At 38.5% G+C, this 16011-nt stretch overlaps 1 protein-coding gene across 3 annotated transcripts in view; it reads left to right on the top strand.

Annotated features, from left to right (window-relative positions):
- The first annotated feature begins 455 nt into the window (after window positions 1-455).
- Window positions 456-16011, top strand: part of LOC113878430 (cell surface glycoprotein CD200 receptor 1-like) — a 28513-nt gene continuing 12957 nt past the window's right edge. For 2 of the 3 annotated variants that reach the window (XM_027519707.1, XM_027519547.1), the window contains exons 1-2: window positions 456-648; window positions 13121-13180. In XM_027519707.1, the coding sequence (XP_027375508.1) occupies window positions 615-648; window positions 13121-13180 (94 nt within the window). In that variant the 5' untranslated portion in view covers window positions 456-614. The remainder of the gene's footprint in view (window positions 649-13120; window positions 13181-16011) is intronic. The other variant, XM_027519631.1, reaches the window with a different exon arrangement.

The following is a 16011-nucleotide window of genomic DNA, read 5'->3' as shown; positions in this document are numbered from 1 at the left end:
TGCAACTAGAGGAAAGTTCATGCAATGATGAAGACCCAGCACAGCCAAAGATAATAAATAAATAAATAAAAACAACAAAAAAAAAAAACCCTACCTAAACCAAATTTTCATGCCCTGACTAGAGGGTGATGGTGACAGAATTCAGAGTAGTGTTCCTTTCTGAAGAAGGATATTGACAAAGACGGAGCATGAAGGAAACTTCTTAAATAATGGAAATGGCCTTATCTTGCTTTTGGTGTATACACATATAAAAATTCATCATTCTGTAAACTTAAGCTTTGTGCATTTTACCTATGTAATTTATACTTCCAAAAATGCTAACTTAAAAAAAAAAATTGCTGTGTAATTTATCTCATCACCTCAGTACCGTGGGAAAACCAATGAATAGTAAGCCTTGTTTTTTTTGCCTTATCACTTAGCAAAACTCACAGACATTTCCTGTCAGTTGTTAACCAGCCAACTAAAATGGCTAGGAAAAATGATGCATCATACTGTTGAATTGAGAGTAAACAAAAGTGATCGAAAGATAGAGATCTGGACGGATTTAAGTGGATTTGTATCAAAGTAAACACCGACTACCCCAAAAGCAGAAGTTTGGGGGGACTTCAGCTGAGATGTTACTGATCTCCTTCATTATCACGATGTCTGGTAAGTCTGATTCTATGACATTTTTAGCAAAAATTAAAGCTATCTTTCAATAGTGATGAGGATGCTCTTGATCCATTTATAAGATGTTTTATGGTTTGCTCTAGTAGCAATGATAGATTTGTGCATTATCTAGCAAACCTGCTGATTTTACTTTATTCCAATGTTGCACAGACTAGTGAAGTCCAGAGTAATACTGGGGACCCTCGAATGGAATAAAACTAAACTTCTATATTTAGACAAATGTAGTATTTTTTCTCCATTTTTTTTGGTTTGTAGTTTTATTGAGTCAATTGAATTCTTAATTTTCGGATGTTAATATTTACTGGTGTGTAGCTTTTCCTGCTTTGATATTTCTAGCCCCAAGGCTAAAAAGGAAACCTTAAATTTCTATTTGGGGTTTTGCAGTTTTTAAATAGAGGTAAGAAAATTGTGGGTACAATTTTCAGAAAATGAGGCTCAGGGAATATAAGAACATATAAATGATAAATAATTAATCTTTATTTAACTTTCAACTTCCAACCAGAATTCTTTGTACAAACGGAATCTTACTCATAAGTGTAAACACGCAGAATAAACGAGTGAAGTGATGCTGATTAGAGCATACTTGGGTAGCCAGAAATAAACCTTTGAATCCTATTTTTTCTTGCAATGATCCCAATGATAGTTCACAATATTCTGAGAAACACTGGCTTCCACGCTTCTGTATTATATCTAGTCAAGGGAGAAAATAACCTGTTCTTTGAAGAAAGAAAGAAAGCAATCTAGGGCCAGGGAAAGCGGAAAGAAATTGGGAGTGGGGAGGAACATTTTGGATGAAGTCAAAAGTCAGTAGCAGATTCTGACTCATGTAAAGGGCTAGAGAAATATTTAGGTGCGGCAGGAAATAAATGGCCAAAAACAAGGCAACTGTGCTGCTATTCTAAGTTGTTTCAGTCGTGTCCAACTCAGCGACCCGGTGAACTATAGCCTGCCAGGCTTCTCTGTCCAAGGGATTCTCCAAGCAAAAATAATGGAGTGGGTTGCCATGCCCTCCTCCAGGGGATCTTGCTGATCCAGGGATCGAACCTGAGTCTCTTATGTTCTCTGCATTGCAGGCAGATTCTTTACCTCTGAGTCACCAGGAGGAGAGTTTAATTAAAACCTGTTGATGTAATTGACTCTATTACCCGTCCAAAGGAAGAAAATCATAAGGTTGCCTTATGTATTTGATAACATTAAACATTCACTAATTATAAAAAAGTGTTCGTGTTTTAGGATTTATTTTTTTAAGGGTAGTTTTATGTTAACAGCAATTAAGAGGAAGGTACAGAGATTTCCCAAATACCGCCTAACTCTTCACTTGCATACCCTCTCCCCCAATATCAACATGCCTCACCAGAGCATTATGTTAATTTCAACTGATGAACTTAGATCGACACATATCTATCATCTGAAAGTCCATAGTCTACATAAAGTTCACTGTTGGGGTTGTACTTTCCATGGATTTGATCAAGTGTATAATGTCATATACTTATCATTATAGTATCATACAAAGATTCAGTGACCTAAAAATCTGTTTTGCCTCTTTCTCTCTCTCTTCCCCTCTGAATCCTGCTAATCACTGATTTTTTTAATGTCTCCATAGTTTTACCTTTAAATAAAACCATGTAGTTGAAATTGTACAGTATGTAGCCATTTCATATTGGCTTATTTCACTTTAATATTATTTAGGATTCCTCAGTATCTTTTCTTGGCTTGATAGCTCATTTCTTTTCAGCACTGGATAATATTCCATTGTCTGGATGTGCCAATTCATTTAGCCATTCACCTACTGAAAAGCACCTTGATTGCCTCAACATGTTGGCATTTATGAATTAAGTTGCTATAAACATTTGTGTGCAGGTTTTTGTGTGGACATGTGCTGTTCAGCTCCATTGGGTAAATACCAAGGAGTACTATTGCTGGATTGTATGATAAAAGTATGTTTAGTTTTCTGAGAAACCACCAAACTGTCTTCTAAAGTTGCTGTACCATTTTGCATTCTTGTCAGCAGTCAATGAGGGTCCATGTTGTTTCACATCCTGGCCAACATTCAGAATTACTAATATTCTCAACTTTGGCCATTCCTTGTATTAATGTTGTCATTCATTTCACTTATATATAAACAACCAATAATTCAATTGTATAACTGAAAACAGTGTGGCTATTATTATTTTGAACCCTGTTAGCTATTAGATCAATTAAAAGTAAATAAAAGAAGTTTTTATTTTACCTTCACTTAGTTATTCTCCAATAGAGGTCTGAGTCGGAGAAGGCAATGACACCCCACTCCAGTACTCTTGCCTGGAGTATCCCATGGATGGAGGAGCCTGGTAGGCTGCAGTCCATGGGGTCTCTAAGAGTCAGATATGACTGAGCGACTTCACTTTCACTTTTCACTTTCATGCATTGGAGAAGGCACTGGCACCCCACTCCAGTCCTCTTGCCTGGAAAACCCCATGGACGGAGGAGCCTGGTAGGCTGCAGTCCATGGGGTCTCTAAGAGTCAGATATGACTGAGTGACTTCACTTTCACTTTCATGCATTGGAGAAGGAAATGGCAACCCACTCCAGTGTTCTTGCCTGGAGAATCCCAGGGACGGGGGGAGCCTGGTGAGCTGCCGTCTATGGGGTCGCACAGAGTCGGACACGACTGAAGTGACTTAGCAGCAGCAGCAGCAACAGGTCTGAGTCTCTGACCTGTATTATTTCCTCTCTCTGAAGAACTTTTAATATTTCTCATATGGCAGGGCTACTGGCAATAACTTTCTCCAATTTTTATTTATATGAGAAAGTCTTTATTTCTTCTTTAATTTTGAAGGATAATTTCACAAGGTACAGAATTCTAGGTGGGAGGGGTATTTCTCTATCAATATTTAAAATATGTTCACTCCACTCTCTTTTGTTTGCACAGTTTCTGAGGAGAATACAGATGTAATTCTTATCTTTGTAAGTAAGATGCTTTGTTTCTCTGGCTCTCCTCAGGATGCTTTTCTTCATTTTTTATTTCGTTTGAATATGATTTGCCTGAATCTGGTTGATATGCCCCCTAGTAGTTGTTTGTTTGACATTTATCCTGCCTGGTGTTCTCCAAGTCTCCCTGAACTTTGGTTTGGTTTTGACATTAATTTGGGGGAAATTTCCAGTCATTATTGTTTCAAATATTTCTTCTTATCTCTTTTCTTTTTCTTTCCTTCTGTGTTTCCATTAATGCATTGCAACTTTTGTATTTGTCCCACAGTCCTTAGACACTCTATTTTTAAAAATCTTTTTTCTCTTTGCTATTCAATTTTTGAAAGTTCTACTGATATGTCCTCTAAATCATAGATTCTTTCCACAGCATTAATTATTAATAAACTATTCATAAGCTCATTAAGGGTGTTTTTCATTTCTGTTCCAGTTTTTTTGATCCCTAGTACTCTTGCCTGGAAAATCCCATGGACAGAGGAGCCTGGTAGGCTGCAGTTCTGGGATCGAAAAGAGTCGGACATGACTGAGCGACTTCACTTTCACTTTTCACTTTCATGCATTGGAGAAGGAAATGGCAACCCACTCCAGTGTTCTTGCCTGGAGAATCCCAGGGACGGGGGAGCCTGGTGGGCTGCCGTCTATGGGGTTGCACAGAGTCGGACACGACGGAAGCGACTTAGCAGCAGCAGCAGCAGTGGTATTGCTTTATGGTCCTTTCTTAGAGTTTCTATCTCTCTGTTTACGTTGCTCATTTGCTCTTGTATGTTGTCTGCTTATCCATTAAAGCCCTTAGCATATTAATCATGTTGTAGTTGTTCAGCCCTGTCTGACTCTTTGCCACCCCATGGACTGCAGCACATCAGGCTTCTCTGTTCTTCACCATCTTCTGGAATTTGCTCAGACTCATGTCCATTGAGTTGGTGATGTCATCCAACCATCTTGTCCTCTGTCATCCCCTTCTCCTCCTGCCTTCAATCTTTCCCGGAATCAGGATCTTTTCTAATGAATTGGCTCTTCACATCAGGTGGCCAAAGTATTGGAGCTTCTGTATCAGTCCTTCCAATGAATATTCAGGGTTGATTTCTTTTAGCATTGACTGGTTGGATCTCCTTGCAGCCCAAGGGACTCTCAAGAGTCTTCTCCAGCACCACAGTTTGAAGGCATCAGTTCTTTGGTGCACAGCCTTTTTTATTGTCCAGCTCTCACATCTATACATGACTATTGGAAAAGTCATAGCTTTGACTATAGGGACCTTTGTTGACAAAGTAATGTTTCTGCTGTTTAATGCTGCTGTCTAGGTTTGTCATAGCTTTTCTTCCTAGGAGTAAGTGTCTTTTAATTTCATGTCTGCAATCACTGTCCACAGTGATTTTGGAGCCCAAGAAAATAAAGTCTGTCATTGTTTCCATTGTTTCCTCTTCTATTTGCCATGACGTGATGGGACCAGATGCCATGATCTTAGTTTTGTGAATGTTGATTTTTTAAAGCCAGCTTTTTCACTCTCTTCTTTCACCTTCATCAGGATGCTCTTTAATTCCTCTTCACTTTCATTAGGGTGGTGTCATCTGCATATCTGAGGTTATTGATATTTCTCCCTGAAATCTTGATTACAACTTGTGCTTTATCCAGCCCAGCATTTCCCATGATGCACTCTGCATGAGTTAAATAAGCAGGGTGACAATATACAGCCTTGACGTGCTCCTTTCCCAATTTTGAACCAGTCTGTTGTTCCATGTCTGGTTCTAACTGTTGCTTCTTGACCTGCATACAGGTTTCTCAGGAGGCAGGTAAGGTGGTCTGGTATTTCCGTCTCTTTAAGAATTTTCCAGTTTGTTGTGATCCACACAGTCAAAGGCTTTAGTATAGTCAATAAAGTAGATGTTTTTCTGGAATTCCCTTGCTTTTTCTAATAATTGTTTGAATTCCAAGTCTGATAATTCCAATATATCTGCCATGTCTGGTTCTGATAATTGCTCTGTCTCTTCAAACTGTGTTGAAGAGTATGTCTTGTAACTTTTTCTTGATACCCAGATGTGATGTACTGGTAAAGAGAACTGCTGTAACTAGACCTTCAGTAATGTGGTGATAAAATGGAGTAGGAGGAAACATTTTAGAGTCCTACAATTAGGTGTCTGTCTTTTAGAGAGCCAATGCCTCTGAACTGTGAACTTTACAAATGCTTCTCAGTTTTTGTTCCCACAACTCAGATTGACCAGGATGAATGAAGTAGGATATTTCCTTTCTCAAATAAGTTAGGCTCTGATTAAACCCCAGCAGGGGAGGCTCTGGTTAAATGGTTTCTCTTGAAATCAAATTGGTAAATTGGTATAGCCACTGTCCCAAACAGTATGGGGTTTCCTTGACAAACAAAAAACACAGCTGCCATATGGTCTAGCAATCCCACTCTTGGGCATATATCCAGAGAAAAACATAGTTCAAAATGATACATGCACTCCAGTGTTAATTGCAGCACTGTTTACAACAGCCAAGATATTGAAGAAACCTAAATGTCCATCAACAGATGAATGGATAAAGAAGATGTGGTATGGGGTCTTCCCTGGCAGTCTAGTGGTTAAGATTCAGTGCTTCCACTTCAGGGGCAAGGATTCAATTCTTGGTTGGGGAACCAAGATCCTGCATGTTGTGTAGCAAGACAAAAAAGAAAAAAAGAAAAATTGGTACATATATACAATGGAATATTACCCAGCAATGAAAAAGAATGAAATAATGCTATTTGCTACAATGTGGATGGACCTGGAGATTATCATACTAAATGAAGTAAATCACACAAAGAAAGACAAATGTCAAATACTATAGCTTATATGCAGAATATAAAAAATGATACAAATGAACTTATTTAATAAACAGAAACAGACTCACAGACTTAGAGGATGAATTTATGGTTACCACAGGTGGGAAGGGTGGAGGATGGGGTAGATTGGGAGTTTGGGATTGATATGTACACATTGCCAAATTTAAAATAAAATGCCTTTCCAAGAAAAAAAAAGAAAATTGTCTGCAAGGTTATGAATCCATGTTGTAATTCAGCCACTCACAGTATAAAGTTTGATTTTTCAGAATCTTAGTCCTGCTGCTATTGAAGATAAGACTTTTTTATTTTCAGAGCAGATATAGGAACTTTCTGGTCAGAGCTTGAGCTAGTAATCTGAAACCCTGGACTAGAGATCTCTTCAAGAAAATTAGAGATACCAAGGGAACATTTTATGCAAAGATGGGGGTCAATAAAGGACAGAAATGATAGGGACTTAACAGAAGCAGAAGATATTAAGAAGAGGCGGCAAGAATACACAGAAGAACTGTACAAAAAAAATCTTCATGACCCAGATAATCATGATGGTGTGATCACTCACCCAGAGCCAGGCATCCTGGAATATGAAGTCAGGTGGGCCTTAGGAAGCATCACTATGAACAAAGCTAGTGGAGGTGACGGAATTCTAGTTGAGCTATTTCAAATCCTGAAAGATGATGTTGTGAAAGTGCTGCACTCAATATGCCAGCAAATTTGGAAAACTCAGCAGTGGCCATAGGACTGGAAAATGTCCGTTTTCATTCCAATCCCAAAGAAAGGCAATGCCAAAGAATGCTCAAACTACCGCACAATTGCACTCATCTCACACACTAGTAAAGTAATGCTCAAAATTCTCCAAGCCAGGCTTCAGCAATACATGAACCATCAACATCCAGATGTTCAAGCTGGTTTTAGAAAAGGCGGAGGAACCAGAGATCAAATTGCCAACATCCGCCTGATCATCGAAAAAGCAAGAGAGTTCCAGAAAAATATCTATTTCTGCTTTATTGACTATGCCAAAGCCTTTGACTGTGTGGATCACAATAAACAGTGGAAAATTCTTAAAGAGATGGGAATACCAGAACACCTGACCTGCCTCTTGAGAAATCTGTATGCAGGTCATGAAGCAACAGTTAGAACTGGACATGAAACAACAGACTCGTTCCAAATAAGAAAGGAGTACATCAAGGTTGTATATCGTCATCCTGCTTATTTAACTTCTATGCAGAGTACATCATGACAAATGCTGGGCTGGAGGAAGCACAAGCTGGAATCAAGATTGCCAGGAGAAATATCAATAACCTCAGATATGCAGATGACACCACCTTTATGGCAGAAAGTGAAGAACTAAAGAGCCTCTTGATGAAAGTGAAAGAGGAGAGTGAAAAGTTGGCTTAAAGCTCAACATTCAAAAAACTAAGATCATGGCATCTGGTCCCATCACTTCATGGAAAATAGATGGGAAACAGTGGAAACAGTGGCTGACTTTATTTTTTTGTGCTCCAAAATCACTGCAGATGGTGACTGCAGCCATGAAATTAAAAGACGCATACTTCTTGGAAGGAAAGTTATGATTAACCTAGACAGCATATTAAAAAGCAGAGACATTACTTTGCCAACAAAGGTCTATCTAGTCAAGGCTATGGTTTTTCCAGTGGTCATGTATGAATGTGAGAGTTGGAGTATAAAGAAATCTGAGCACCGAGGAATTGATGCTTTTGAACTGTGGTGTTGGAGAAGACTCTTGAGAGTCCCTTGGACTGCAAGGAGAGCCAAACAGTCCATGCTAAAAGAGACCAGTCCTGGGTGTTCATTGGAAGGACTGATGTTGAAGCTGAAACTCCAGTACTTTGGCCACCTGATGTGAAGAGCTGACTTGTTTGAAAAGACCCCGATGCTGGGAAAGATTGAGGGCAGGAGGAGGAAGGGACGACAGAGGATGTGATGGTTGGATGGCATCACCAACTCAATGGACATGAGTTTGGGTGAGCTCGGGGAGCTGGTGATGGACAGGGAGGCCTGGCATGCTGTGGTTCATGGGGTTGCAAAGAGACAGACACGACTGAGTGACTGAAATGAACTGAACTGAACTGAACTAATCTCATACTTTTCCCCTTTACTTTCCAGGGCAGTGAGGAGAAACCAGCCAATCTTGCTAGGCTAAAATGTTCTAAAGTATAAATACATGGTCTCTCAGAACATTTTAAAAGAATTTAATGAGAAGTATCCAATGGTGATACTTCGCATATCTCTATGACTAAAGGTTGTGGATTATTAGTACCCTCTTCATCACTAGAAATACAATCATTACAGTCTTTAAATGTAACCAGATTAGAGAGCCAGTTTCAGATATCTGATGTGAACAATGTAAAGACCAATGTTTCTAAACTTAAAAGAAAATTTAGTTTCATCTGAAAAATTAAAGAAAGAAGTCTCAGGACCTTTGATCATTTGTTGTAATACTTCAGTGCATGCAAAGTTTCAACCAAGACTCTAAGAAGCATGCTTTCTTCTCTCAGGGAAGACATGATACTTGATATAAAATTGACATTCTGTACAAACTTGCTGCCAATGGAGGTAATGAAACAGAATAACTCATATTAGCAATTAAGTTTTAAAATGAATTCACTATTATAAAAATAATCACAGGAATATTTGTGAAAGCAAGGACAATTTCTTTTCTCTTCTAAAAACAACCATTTTTGTACACTTGAGGGGTATGTTCTAAGTTGCAGGTTTTATCTCTGGCATGAGAAGTTGCAGAGATAATTTACTGATTTACCTTCTCAGTGTATTCTTTGGAAGGTGGTATTTTGTTTACTTGTAGGAGAATTTTGTGTCTGGTTTAAAAGGCAGGACTCTCCACGGGCCTCCATTCCCTAAAATACCTTTATTAACCATAAAGTGTCTTCCATTCTCCAGCCAGTAAGAGATCACTGAAACTCAATATACTTGAAGACTTACTTAAGTCAATTTTGAAGACACCACTAATGCATGACAAAGCTATTACAACAGAATCCTCTAGTATTAAGGCACTGATTTAGTTATATCTGATAAAAACTAATGTGCCAAATTGTCAATACTCTCAAACAAAATGGCTAAAATGAGAATCTACTGAAATGGCAACAACTTCACTGATAGCTCAGTTGATAATGAATCTGCTTGCAATGCAGGAGACCCCAGTTCGATTCCTGGGTTGGGAAGATCCCCTGGAGAAGGGAAAGGCTATCCACTGCAGTGTTCTGACCTGAAGAATTCCATGGACTGTATATTCCATGGGGTTGCAAAGAGTCAGACACGACTGAGCGACTTTCACTCTCACTTAACAGTTCATGCATGAAAATCATGTTTTATCACTAAAATTAATACTTTTTATGGGGCATTTGAAATAGAATCCATAGGATAGAAGAAAAGCCTTTGAGTATCCTTTGAAAGGCATTAATCAAGGCTGGGTTCTCTGAATTTTCCATGGACAACAACCTATATCTTTAAAATAGGGAGCGCAATGGGTGACAGAATACGTGAAGAATTGACACTGAAGAAGAATTCTATTTTGCAAGGACCACAGGATACCATATTCGTGAAACACTTTCTTCCAGAAGCATTGGGTCTCAAGGTGCACAGACCAAAATACCTATACGAGAAAGCCTTCATAAGCTCCAGTAACGCTACGCTATCATGGCTGCTGTCTTCTGACCAGCAGACAGCTCCCTTTTAGCTGGGAATGGGCAGGCTCACTGTAGTTTTATTATTCATTGGAATCCTGTCAGATGCCCTCAATACTTGTCACACTTAGGGTAAGAAAAGAGGGAAGGAAGGAAAAGAAGGAGGGATGGAGAAAGAGAAGAAGAAAGGAAAGGAGGGAAGAAAGGAAGGAAAGAAGGAAAGAAATTGTGACATAAGTCAAAAACAAAATAGGAAGTTAATTTGAGGGAGAACTTGAGGTTGTCACTGGAGATTTAGTTTACTTTTAAAAGGCAAAGAAAGCAGAAGAAAATAGAACATGCAGTAGATGTTCATTGCTTATTTTTAGTTGTGATAAATGCAAGAAATGGCATTAGGGCAAGTGAAATACTATACTTTAAATCGAGGCAGCAAATTGTGGCCCATGGACAAAATCTAGTCATATTTTTACAAATAAATTTTTTTTGGACAAAGCCATGCACATTTGTTCCCTTATATGTGGCTTCTTTCTTGTTGCAACAGCGGAGTTGAATACTTGCAACAGTGACCATATGGAACACAAAGGCTCAAAAGTTCACTCATTAGCCCTTTGGAAAAACTACAGAGTAATCCCTCTGAGGTCAGCTCTCAACTCTTATCTGTTTCTGGAATAGATATTTGAGCCTAATATGAACTAAATTTAATAGTTAGAATCTCATCCTTTGTCTTACTTCCAGCCCAAACCAGTAATATTTAGCTGTCTAGAAAAGTAAAATTATTTCAGAGACTTGTTTACTGTTTATTTTTAAGAACTTTATTGAATCTATTTTTCTTATGTCAACATGTTTTTAAAAATTATTTTTATTCAAGTATAGTTGATACATAATATTATTTAAGTTACATGTGTGCAAAAGTTATTCAGAACTTTTAAATGCCTTGCTCAATATATTGGCTATATTCCCTATTTTACAATGTATCCTTGTAGCTTATTCTATAGATAATACTTTGCACCTCGTAATCCCCTACTCCTATATTGCCCCTCCCCATGTTCCCTCTACCCACTAGTAACCAGTAGTTTCTTCTCTGTATCTGTGACAGGCTCTTTGTTTATTTTTTTAATGTGGTGAAAATGGATATAAAATTAGAATGGGAAGTAAAATGTGTATTTTTATAAGCTTAGGATTCACAAATGCTTATTTTCTATAATTTTATTTATTTATTAGCTGTGCTGGGTCTTCGCTGCTTGCTGACTTTTCTCTAGTCGCTGAGAGCAGGGGCTGCTTTCTAGGAGGGTGAGCTTCTCGTTGTGGTGGCTTCTTTTGTTGCTGAGCACAGGCTCCAGGCACACAGGCTTCAGCAGTTGTAGGCTGCTGTAGGCTCAGGAGTATTGTGGTTCCTGGGCTCCAGAGCACAGGCTCAATAGTTGTGGAGCATGGGCTTAGTTGCTCCGCAGCCTGTGGGGCCAGCAATTGAACCCATGGCCCCTGCATTGGCAGGTGGATTCTTTGCCAGTGAGCCACCAGGGAAGCCCCCAAATGCTTATTGAATTGTGGTCATATATAAGAAGTATTTTTTAAATCATTATTGTTCAGAAAAATACTATAAAAATATTTAAAATACTAAATACTAAAAATACTATAAAACAGAGTGTTTTCAAAAACCAAATTTGAACTAGATTAAGACTATTTTGACTGTCAGAAACTGCAAAATTCAAGAGAAGGAATGCATATAGGTCTCAAAAACGATGAAACTGAGAATTTGGACAAAGTAAAGACTATTACCTCTCTCTCTCTCTCCGTACCTCCCTCTGTACCTCTCTCTACTGGATGTATGTCCAACACACATACACACATCCTGTTCTGTTTCTCTTAGGAACCCTGACCAATAGACCTATTTTAGGAAGAATGAAGCAAAAGCAAGGTAGGGATGTGGAGGGGAGATTAATTTACTTTAAGAAATTCATTCACATGATTGCGGAGACTTGGCAAGTTCAAAATATGCAGAGTAGGCCATAAGGCTGGAAACCCCGGGTAAGAGTTGCACTTGGAGTCTGAAGGCAGACTGCTGGCAGAGCTCCCTTGCCTACAAGGTCAGTCTTTTTCTCTTAAGCCTTCAAGTGGTTGGATGAGGCCCACCCACACTTTGGAGGGTAACTTGCTTTATTCAGAGTCTACTGACTTTTAAGGGATTCTCTGGTGGCTCAGATGGTAAAGAGTCTGCCTGCAGTGTGGGAGACCCAGGTTTGATCCCTGGGTCAGGAAGATCCCCTGGAGAAGGAAATGGCAACCCACTCCAGTATTCTTGCCTGGAAAATCCCATGAACGGAGGAGTCTGGCAGGCTACAGTCCATGGGGTCGCAAAGATTCATACACCACTGAATGACTTCACTTTCTTTCACTGACTTAAATGTTAATTTCATCTAAAAATACTTTCACAGAAATATCTAGAATAGCGTTTGACCAAATATTGGGATAACATGGCTAGCCAAGCTGACACATAAAATTAACCATCGCAGTAGGAAAAGTAAGGAAGGAAGGGGATGAACTACTCTTCTTAATTCTGGTTTCAAAATTCTTTGAGAAAGTACTCTGGTTTGTCCTGTTGTGTGCAGTGCCCACCACTGGGCCAAATAATTTTAAGCAGGGGGTGGTATCCGGTAAAAGGATTATAATCAGTCCGGCTCACATGAAGTGCCCACGATGAACCAGTACATTACGGCTTGGGAGGAGGTGGGGTTACTTTGTACAAAATAGTTGTCAGGTACAAAACAAGGTGTCTCATAAATGGGAAAATCATTAATTAGTACCTTATAAAGGTACTTTTCATACGTCAGCATGTTTTTCCAAGGAAAAACCTTGAATTTCTGTCTTTTAAGGATTTTTATGTGATTTTAACTATAGTTAATTGATTTTCTATCATATTGTATATAAGCTCTTATGGAGAAATAATGGTTTTCACTCCATTTATGTATCTAAAATTGATTTCATCTGCTTTTCTCTGCGTATTTTCTAGCTTCAACAATTACTTCCTCTGTGGACAGAAAGCAGAGCACTGTAACACTTTATGCAGAAGGTAGTATGCTTTTTTATCTTTTTGAGGCCACTACTGAAGCATGAAACGTTGAGCTTACTTAGAAACAGAGTCAATGGTCTGGACTGAGTGCCAGCCTTGTGCCCAGTTGAAGAATATGGTGATCTGAACCCTGTGGGATAAGGAACCTGAATGACCCCACATGTCCTCCCCTAAAGCAGTTCAATTTCACTGGAAGATTATGGAATGTTCTCTATCAGGCACTGTGCTGGGCTTTGTGGGGAATATAAGATTAACAAGACTATCAAAGAGCCCCAAGGGAGCCCAGTTTTGTGGGGGAACCCAGCCATCAGGAGCTCAGCTATCAGACAGACAGAGGAGGTAAGCGCTCATAGCAAGTGTATCAAGGGAGAAAGGGCATGGTTAAGCACCAAGGCTTAGGAAAGGGTTCACAGAGCATATAGCAGTAAGCTGGGTCTTAAAGAAAGGGTTTTTAAACAGAAAAAAAAGCAGTATACTGACCACCTTAGAGAGTAAAAACAATGTGAGAAATGACATAGAAATAGAATTGTACTTGGTGTTTTTTCTGGAGTGTGGAGGAAATGTAGTCAAATGTAAAGTGAGTCAATGTGAAAAAGAGGGCTTTCAAAGCCAATATTAAGACATTTAAATTTGTCCTTTTTAGGCCATGAGAGATGTTTGGAGGGTTTCAGAGTTGAGGGAGTGACATCTGTGTTGTAGAATGATATACTGGCTGCAGTGTAAGGTATGAACTGAAGGGAGAAGAGTGTTGAGACAGAGATAGAAGTTAGGAGGCTTTGCAGCAATCTAGGTACATGGTGATAGGGACTTAACCTAGGGTGTGGTAGTGAGAAAAGAAAGGGAATGCCCCAAAGCCAACTGGAATTTGTCTGTGTGCATATTTATAGCCAAGGGATGCAGAAAAGATGAGATATGACTGCTGGTTTGGAAACAAAGATGAGACTCTATCCTCTATCTTCTCTGTGAAGTAGAAGGTAAAAATCCCTGTAGCTGATCACAGGCGTGTACAAAGAATACATTTGTAGATAGGAGCCAAATCCACTGTGTGTGGGGTTGGCTCTGGCCATTGTGTAAATGATCACAACAGGTATGAAAATGAAAGAAGAGAATGAAATAATAGCAACACCATAAGAACTATCATTATACGTGAAGGGTGATTGAAGTTCAGAGAATGGAAGATGAAAGGGCATAAAATATCTGCCATGCTTGGAATCTCCACTGTTGGAGCTATTTTTTTTTGGATATTGTGCCCCTGTTCAAGCGTGCTTAATTGACTGGCAAGTACATTCCCTTAAATAAACAGTCAGAACTTGTGGATAAATACTAGCAAAAACATTAAACTTATACTGTTTACAAGGTAAAGTTCAAACTCCTGAGAACACAAAGGAACATTCACACCTTGCTATCTCATCAGTCTCTTTATCTTTCTGGTGTTATCTTCATCATCTTTCCCTTGTGTACAGATCTGTTTACCCACACCCACTCTAGTTGTTTTCCACAAAGGTTTAATACTTTATATATTTCATGTGATTTCTTATGTAATTAGAAAGTTCTTGCTTGTATCTACATCTTTGACAAGAGGTTCCCTCTGGAAGGGAATACTTTTTGGAGTAATGGGAAGAATATGATTTAACCGCCTTCACTCTGCTTTTAGAATCTTCCATCTTCCTTCCTTAGTTATGTGATCTTTATTTGGCTATAAAATGCAAGGACTTGAGTACATCTCTGAAGAGGCAGGTGACACCAGAAGATGAGAAAGGAGATATTAAATGCAGAGTTTAGTACAGACAAGTTTCATCCATATAAACTTCTTGTCCATTATAGCTGATTCTATTTATGAATAAATAACTGACATGCACTTCTGTTAGAGGTGAGTTGTAACAGACACACCTAATTAGCATATCTCACCGAACCCCTACCAAGCACAGAACATTATATGAATTTATGGGAAAGAGTGACCTTTTAAATTGGAAAATATCTGTAGGTTTGCAGAGCTGAATTTTTACTTTAAAAGATGTACAAAAGGAATCAATTTCTTTATTTAATTCTCATAATTACATTTAATGTCTGGAAATAAAATCTGCAAGCAAAGTTCACAGTTGAATGGGTCTGGTAGTATAACTGAATAGGAAAAAAGGAAGGAAGGAAAGAAGGAAGAACAAGAGGGAAGGAGTGAGGGAAGGAGGAAGTAAGGAAGATCTGTTGGTTTTACTGACTTTGGGATTCTCCAAATAAAAATAAACTTAAAAAGTTTCCAGCTTGTTTAAAAAATTCCCAGCTTGCTTAACCTAAATGCCACTCTATTTAATGCTTGTCTGAAGTGATACTCTTAGGAACAGGCATTTAGTTCTGAGGTTACTGATTCATTCTCTCATCAAAACTTAGGAAGAGACTAAACATCACTTATTATTCCCTTTTCTATCCTGTGGAGTATGAATTACAAGATAAATCTGCTAGTCTTTATGACCAAAAGATTAGATTTAGAACACTGTCTTATAGATTCTATTTTCTCATCTGTTTGTTTTATAGACATCAAATCTCCTGAACTAATGTTATAACACTTGAAAAATTTTGTTGCATATATAATTCATGTTGCTATCTTAATGATTCATAATACAGGATGAAGTTGGTTAATCTTTGGATAAGTTTAATACTTTATATATTCTCCGGGCAAGAATACTGTAGCGAGTTACAATTTCCTTCTCCAGGGTTATATATATTTCATGTAATTTCTTGTGTAAGTCTAATATTTCTGGAATATTACCACCAGCAAAGTTCAAGTACAACTTCATGTAATATACTGTGGATTAATTTTAACACATGAAGTTCTA

The sequence above is a fragment of the Bos indicus x Bos taurus genome, chromosome 1 (genome assembly GCF_003369695.1).
Source record: "Bos indicus x Bos taurus breed Angus x Brahman F1 hybrid chromosome 1, Bos_hybrid_MaternalHap_v2.0, whole genome shotgun sequence".
Classification (NCBI taxonomy): Eukaryota; Metazoa; Chordata; class Mammalia; order Artiodactyla; family Bovidae; genus Bos; species Bos indicus x Bos taurus.
This window is presented reverse-complemented; position numbering and strand designations above follow the sequence as displayed.